General features: G+C 40.7%; 1 protein-coding gene across 1 annotated transcript; it reads left to right on the plus strand.

Moving 5' to 3' along the window:
• The first annotated feature begins 598 nt into the window (after positions 1-598).
• On the plus strand, positions 599-1,715 carry LOC117522191 (gastrula zinc finger protein XlCGF8.2DB-like). The gene has a single exon (XM_034183593.1). It carries the CDS (start codon positions 628-630, stop codon positions 1,336-1,338), a length of 711 nt encoding a protein of 236 aa, XP_034039484.1. The 5' UTR covers positions 599-627; the 3' UTR covers positions 1,339-1,715.
• The last annotated feature ends 6,895 nt before the right edge of the window (positions 1,716-8,610 follow it).

An 8,610-nucleotide genomic window follows, 5' to 3' on the forward strand; every position in this document is an offset into this window, starting at 1 on the left:
CCACCAGATACCAATGGAAGGAGTCCAGGTTGCTGTGAAACTGATAGTTCCAAATGGAAGCAGACAAAACAATTTACTTCAGACTTTGACAGTCTGACAAACAGCAGTGTCTCTGTTTGTCATAACAGGTGCAACATGACTAAGAAAAACTACAATGGCTCTGAAAATGGAAAAACATGTGGTCACATGAACTATTTAAAGCAAGAAATGAGAAGGCAAGGAAGTGAAAAAACATCTAACTGTTCTGAGTGTTGTGAAAATTTTGGAAAACAGGTTTATGTGATGACCCACATGAGAATTCACACCGGACAGAAACCATTTTGCTGTCTTGAATGTGGAAAAAGATTTGGAGATAAGAGCAGTCTGACCAGACACATGAGAATTCACACCGGACAGAAACCATTTTGCTGTCTTGAATGTGGAAAAAGATTTGGACGCAAGAGCCATCTGGTCAACCACATGAGATGTCATACAGGACAAAAACCCTTTACTTGTTTCTGAGTGTAGTAAAACTTTTGGAGATAAGAGCAGTCTGATCAACACAGGAGAATTCACACAGGACAGAAACCATTTAGCTGTTCTGAGTGTGGTAAAACATTTGGACAAAAGATCCATCTGATCACACACATGAGAATTCACACAGGACAGAAACCATTTAGCTGTTGTGAGTGTAGTAAAAGATTTGGACATAAGAGCAGTCTGATAAAACACTTGCGAATTCATACAGGACAGAAACCATTTAGCTGTTCTGAGTGTGGTAAAAGATTTCGAGATAAGAACAGTCTGAGCAGACATATGAGAATTCATACAGGACAGAAACCATTTACTTGTTCTGAGTGTGGTAAAACATTTGCAAATAAGAGCAATCTGATAACTCACATGAGAATTCACACAGGACAGAAACCGTTTAGCTGTTCCGAGTGTGGTAAAAGATTTGGTGATAAGAATAACCTGATCAGACACATGCGAGTTCATACAGGCCAGAAACCATATGCATGTTCTGAGTGTGGTAAAAGATTTGCAGATAAGAGTAGTCTGATCAAACACACGAGAATTCACACAGGACAGAAACCATTTAGCTGTTCTGAGTGTGATAAAAGATTTGGACATACGAGCAATCTAATTAAACACATGACAGTTCATACAGGACAGAAACCATTTCACTGTTCTGAGTGTAGTAAAAGGTTTGGACATACGAGCAGTCTAATAAAACACTTGAGAATTCATACAGGAGAAAAACCATTTGGCTGTTCTGAATGTGGCCAGAAATTTCAACAAAAGAGTGATCTGAACAGACACATGAGAATTCATATGCCAATTCTGTCATACAGCTTTTGAGAGTAAACCATCTAATATCAGCCTGTCAGACCTCCTGGCAGGTGGACATTATACATCCCAACAAAATAAGATCTGTAAATATCTCCACTGGAAAGTATGCAAGGAAGCTGAGGTGGAAGTACATCTGGGAGCATGAGCCGGCACCAGTCTCATCCAGTGAAAATCTAACTCTCTTCTCTGACAAAGAGATCCCAACAGGAGGACATATCGAAGGAGGTACAATAAATCCTGATATTGTCACCTGGAACAAGCAACAGAAAACAGCCAAAGTTATTGATGCAAGTTCCCAGTGACTATGGCCCTAGTTGGGCAAAAAGGGGGGTAGGAATCAGAAAATACCAAGACCTTAAAATGACCTACAAACAACATGGTTATTGCGGAATGATCTGTCTTTCCACCTCAGCAGAGAGCTGCAGCAAATCACACAACAGACACGGTGCGGAGGATGGATATATATATATATAAATAAATAAACTATATGGAATCACGTGCGATTACATCAGACAAGCTTGAACCGTCGTGGGCATGCGTGAGTTTTTTCATGCCTGTCGGTTGCGTCGTTCGCCTGTGGGCAGGCTTTGAGTGAGGAGTGGTCCACCCCTCCCGTCTATTTTTTCATTGTTTAGGAATGGGTCAGAGACTGCCGCTTTGCTTGATCAAAATGTTTTCAGAAACTGTAAGGCACAGCAGAGTGGACACCATTTGAGAAATTCAGCTGGTTTTCGGTGAAAATTTTAAGGGCTGATGAGAGATTATGGAGTGTTACTGTCGCTTTAAGGACAACCCACGGAGCCGGAGGTCGCGCCGCGCTCCGAGCCGCCGTCGTCAGCCTGTTTCAAGCTGAAAACTTCCAAATTTAAGCCTCTGTTGACCCAGGACATCGTGAGAGAACAGAGAAGTTTCAGAAGAGGTCGGGATCAGCAGTTATCCGGACATTCCACTGTAAAGGAGATTTTGTAATGAAAGACGTGCGGACGGATTCGCGCATCGGCAGGCAGCCGCTCATGGCCCGGCGCCACAGAGAAACACCTCCGTGTTGATAACCATTTATAAAATTCAGGTGACTTTCGATGGTTTTCAGTCGAGTGAGTATCCGAGAAACTGTTTAACAGCTGGGCATGTTCAAACTTGTCCCGTAACGCTTCCAACGGAGGTGTTTCTCTGTGGCGCCGGGCCATGAGCGGCTGCCTGCCGACGCGCGAATCCCTTCGCACGTCTTTCATTACAAAATCTCCTTTAACAGTGGAATGTCCGGATAAACTGCTGATCCAAAGACACCACACCATGTTTGGAGGTCAAATGGCACTGCAGATCGCCCCAAAGACACCATCCCAACAATGACGTTTGGAGGTGGGAACATCATGGTGGGGGGGGCTGTTTTTTCAGCAGACACACTGACAGACTTCATATATTTGAAGGAAGGATGAATGGGAAAATGTACAGAGACATTATTAATAAAACTCTGCTGCCATCTACCAGGATGATGAAGAAAGGAGGGTGGACATTTCAGCAAGACCATGATCCCAAACACATGGCCAAGGAAACGCACAACTGGTAGAAAACCTATGGAAAGAACTAAAGAAGAGAGTTCATAGAAGAGGTCCGCGAACCTTCAGGATTTGAAGTCTGCTTGTGTGGACAAATGGGCTGCAATCACACCTGAGCAATGCACGTGACTAGTTTCGCCATACAGGAGGTGTCTTGAAGCTTCATTACCAACAAAGGCTTTAGTACAAAGTATTAAATTTCACTGAGCGTGTTCAATACTTTTTCCCCTTCATTCCATCTTATTACAATTAATTTCTGTACTTATGTTTTGGCTTGTTTGCATGTGTGGATTACCTGGGTTGTGACTGACATCTGGTGAAAATCTTATGTCAGCAGCACCTTTAGAGAGATATTTACTGAGAAAAATGGTGATGCATTCAGTACTTACAGCGCCTTCCAAAAGTATCGGAACACTTGGTATTTCACACATTTTAATTTGTTTATGCCATTTCAAATACAAAAAAATTTAAAAAACTAAAATTATCTTCCTTAAACTCAAACTGAAAGCAAATCTCTACAACTTGATATAAATTAATTGAAAATATAAAAGCCAAGATGATAGGTTGCGAAAGTAATGGAACGCTTTGGTATAATACCTGTAAATCAGTGGTTTTCAAACTGTGAGGTGCACCCTCCCTGGGGGGGCGCAAGGAGAACCGGTTCTTTTCGAGAATCAAATGAGTCGATCCACCGACATCAACAGCCTTTTTGCTTAACGATTCCCTTATCGGTCCTTCAGAGCGGCCATTGTTTTTGAGGGTGTTTGTCGGGAAAATTATCATTTCTTTATTACAGACCCTGCAGCGGGTCTGTAATCAACTTCTTCTGTGACGGCTCCGCTTTGAAGCGTGAACCAACGAAGCAGTGCTCCGACCCACTGCTTCATCGGTTCTCTGATTCGCTGCTTTTTAGAAGCGGCAGATCCACTTCTTAACCCCTCATTTAAAAATGTCAATCATGAGTCACTTTTGTGCGGATTAAAGTCACTAACTGGGACTCTTGTCTTGTTGCAGACACAGGTAAGAAACGAAAATTGTCCTTTGCTCCGTTTGCACAGCTCCAAACGCTGCGCCGCTCTCTACCAAATCAAGTTAGAATCCGGCCGGAATTAATAAATTCAAAGCGAATCACTGTTTTACATCAAATGACACGTCTTTCCAAACGTTGTAAAACAAACTACAATCGACTAAAACATTTTTTTTCCTCCCAAAATGAGATGTCCTATGTTCTTTATGAATTACATTGATGCTGACGTGCAGCCAGCTCAGCTCAGCTCAGAGGTACGGAGTGACATTCATGTCATTAATGTCTCAAAGGAAATGCTTTTGACAAAAACTACAGATTGTTTATTTTTATTTGTGTCCAGAGATCAAGGATCCATTGACCATTTTCATATTTATTTACTTTAAAACTCAATAAAATGTTAATGACACGGAAAACCTGTAAAATCTACTTTTAGTACACAGAAAATTCAGGAGGTATTGGTAAGGGAATTGATGAGCGGAATCAATAATGGTATTGATTAAAATCTTATCAATACCCATCCCTGTTTGAATTAATATTATTTATGTTGAAATGTGTTAGTTATGCCAAAGCCATTCAAAAAGACAGATGTTAGATTTACAAAAAAAAAGATGTTTAAAATATGACAAAAGGCAAAAATAGAAGAATAGAAAGTTCTTTAAAAACATGTTTAAAATGTTTGAAAAGGGTGTAAAATGTGTAAATGCATAGACAGTTCCTTAAAAACATAAATACTTTTAAAATGTGTTTAAGATGTGCAAAAGAATAAAAAGAAACACACAAAGATGTTGAAAGTGCGTGTACGAGGTCTGTCCGTAAAGTATAGGTCCTTTTTATTTTTTTCAAAAACTATATGGATTTCATTCATATGTTTTTTACGTCAGACATGCTTGAACCCTCGTGCGCATGCATGAGTTTTTCCACGCCTGTCGGTGACGTCATTCGCCTGTGAGCACTCCTTGTGGGAGGAGTCGTCCAGCCCCTCGTCGGAATTCCTTTGTCTGAGAAGTTGCTGAGAGACTGGCGCTTTGTTTGATCAAAATTTTTTCTAAACCTGTGAGACACATCGAAGTGGACACGGTTCGAAAAATTAAGCTGGTCTTCAGTGAAAATTTTAACAGCTGATGAGAGATTTTGAGGTGATTCTGTCGCTTTAAGGACTTTTCACGGTGCGAGACGTTGTGCAGCGCTCTCAGGCAGCGTCATCAGCCTGTTTCAAGCTTAAAACCTCCACATTTCAGGCTCTGTTGATCCAGGACGTCGTGAGAGAACAGAGAAGTTTCAGAAGAAGTCGGTTTCAGCATTTTATCCGGATATTCCACTGTTAAAGGAGATTTTTTTAATGAAAGACGTGCGGGCGGATTGCAGCGTCGGCTTGCAGCCGCCGCGACGCTCCGTCACGGGAAAACACCTCTGTTGGAAGCCTTGAGGACAAGTTGGAACATCTCCAGCTGATAAACAATTTCTCATATACTCACTCCACTGAAAGCCATCAAAAGCCAACTGGATTTTAACAAATGGTTATCAACACGGAGGTGTTTTTCCTGTGCCGCCGCGTCGGCTGCGTCCCGACGCGTGGACCCGTCCGCACATCTTTCATTAAAAAAAATCTCCTTTAACAGTGGAATATCCGGATAAAATGCTGAAACCGACTTCTTCTGAAACGTCTCTGTTCTCTCACGACGTCCTGGATCAATAGAGCCTGAAATGTGGAGGTTTTAAGCTTGAAACAGGCTGACGACGGCGCCTGAGAGCGCTGCACGACGTCTCGCACCGTGGGAAGTCCTTAAAGCGACAGTATCACCTCAAAATCTCTCATCAGCTGTTAAAATTTTCACTGAAAACCAGCTTAATTTTTCGAACCATGTCCACTTCGATGTGTCTCACAGGTTTAGAAAAAATTTTGATCAAACAAAGCGCCAGTCCTCTCAGCAACTTCTCAGACAAAGGAATTCCGACGAGGGGCTGGACGACTCCTCCCACAAGGAGTGCTCACAGGCGAATGACGTCACCGACAGGCGTGGAAAAAACTCACGCATGCGCACGAGGGTTCAAGCATGTCTGACGTAAAAACATATGAATGAAATCCATATAGTTTTTGAAAAAAATAAAAAGGACCTATACTTTACGGACAGACCTCGTATGTGTGTCGGTGATTGAGGGGTATTCATTTGTTCTCTGGGGGGGCTCACTCTCCCACACTTTGAAAACCCCTGCTGTAGATAATCAGCTTTATTGCGTTTTCTTCAGACAAGTCAGGGGATGGATACATGAACATTTCCATGTCAGTGAATGGCTTGAACTTTATTTATTTCATTTATGAAGAAATACAAACTTGACACACTGTGGTAAATGTGTGGAGTAGACAGTTCTCAAAAACTGAGTGACTGTGCAAGAAGGAGAAGAGTGAGGAAAGCCACCAAGACACCCAGAAGTTACAGGCTTCTCTGGCTGTGATTGAAGAAATTGTGTACAGTGCATGTTTTGCATTTTGTATCACCAGTTATACAGCTTCATGATGAAGTGGTACAGAGGAGGATTTTATTAAAAAGACCTGAAAGTTCAGCTATAATTTGCCAGAAGGTACATCTGAGATACAAGCCTAAATTTGATGTTTTGGTGACAGAAAAGCCTCCATTTGGTATAAGCAAGAAAAAAAAAACAACTGAAAGTATTGATGTATCAGTCCATCAGTTTTTCCAATTATCAGATTACTGAAGAGCATGTAAACGCAAGAGATCAGATTATTACAGTTCACTGATTACTAAGTTATCTGATTATTATGGTCATGCAAACAGGCCAGTCTTTCCTTTTCAGGACAAGTTACTGGACAATGGGATTTATTTTTTTCCCCTAGTTTGATGAAGTTGTTAAAGATGTGCAGAGGTTTTAATGTTTCATTGTGAATAAGGTTGTAAAAAGGTGAAATTGACCTTTAAAGTTTGAATGACAAAGTGTTTTATGTCAAACACTCATGATTTTGTTGAACAGCCCCGTGCACCGTCTCTAAGAGCTCCACTGATCCAGAGGGCGCACTGGCTGTGACGTCACAGGCTGAACATCCTCAAAGAATATTGGTACCTGAAAACTGACTGCAAAAGTGACACTAACAATAATCCTTAAATACCTGAGGCTCCTGAAAATGGAGCAGCTGTGCACAAAAATTGTTGTAATTTCTCAAAAATTGTTATAGTTCTTTAAAAAAGAAAAAACTTAAGATTTTTATGAAATAATTTCAAATTGCAGAGCAAATTGAGTTAAAACTACACTAAGCTGTCAGTGTCTGAATACATATGGACCTGACTATGTTTGAGGTCTTTTTGTTGTTCTCAGACAAAAACTGTATTTTCCTCTTGGACACTGATTGAATAATGCGGAATTGTTACGTTGTCATACTGTGGCTGTAATGAGATTTGTAACATTTTCAGGTTTTACAGGAGTTACAATGAAATTAAAAGTGTTTCTTGTGAAAAATATAATGAAAAACCTCTTTAAACAGTGACGTTGTACAGACATGAGTTCTAAAAATTGAAATTACTTTAGTTTTCTGTCATGTCTGATCTGCTTTTTTTCTACAAAATTAAACAAGTGAATGAACATCCTCCGAGGCCGGTGATTCCATAATTATTGCCAGGGGTTGTATTTGTATAGCACCAAATCACAAGAAAGCTGCCTCAAGGTGCTTCACACAAGTACCTCACAGCACCAAATTATTCCAAGTATACCAAATTATTATATGGCTACGATGCTACATGTGTGCCGATTGGCTGAATTCCTGTCTGAGATTTTCCCGTATCAGACCGTTTACCATGACAATTGGTCTGGAGCAAAAACAAGTCATACATGAACATATTCCATAAATAAACAGCACGGGAAAAAACACACAGATTGAAATCTTACAAGCTAACGATGGACCATCTGTTAGCAAGTTCTTCATGGAGGTGAATAAAGTGAACAGGTCTGACTACGAGCCCAAAACTGTCAGCAGCTTCATATTCGGGCAATACCTTAAGTTTGGATGTTTATGTATATAACAGCCATATAATAAAGGAACTGCAGCAAGCATTTGTCATGTTTACATTGTCATGGCCAGGGCCGGCCCAAGCCTTTATGGGGCCTTAAGCAGAATTTCATTTGGGGCCCCCTACCATCACCTCAGCACCAGATGCCTCATTATTCCATAGGCTACACTGTTATGTGTGTAACGTACCCACAATCATTAGCATTATTTGTAATTATCTTACATCATACAGGTGTCATTCTTGTTTAAATATGTTTTAATTAACTTCTACATGTAGCGGGATGAAAGTCCCGGGTCCCAATTGAAAAGATGTTCCCGCTAGCTTGGCTAACGGAGAGTTCCCCTTTGGCTGACCTGGTAGAGAAACGGTCTTTTGTGCGAGCCGCGTGGGTTCGATCCCCACTGTCATCCTGGCCACGAAAGTCCTGCTGCTTCATATATACAGAGTGATGTATAACTATGGCTCATTAATTTAACTATTTGAAAGTAACATCAGCGGGCAGGGGACTGCATTTATAGTAAACGTTAAATAGTTTAATTTCTTTCAGATGTGCAATGGTGTGCAAAATGTTCAATATCCAAATACAAAATAGAATCAAATGATTCACATTATCTTACAGAAAAATAAAGTTGTAATCAAAATTAAATACTTAAATAATCTCCAAAATGAACATAGAAAT

The sequence above is a fragment of the Thalassophryne amazonica genome, chromosome 12 (assembly GCF_902500255.1).
Source record: "Thalassophryne amazonica chromosome 12, fThaAma1.1, whole genome shotgun sequence".
Classification (NCBI taxonomy): domain Eukaryota; kingdom Metazoa; phylum Chordata; class Actinopteri; order Batrachoidiformes; family Batrachoididae; genus Thalassophryne; species Thalassophryne amazonica.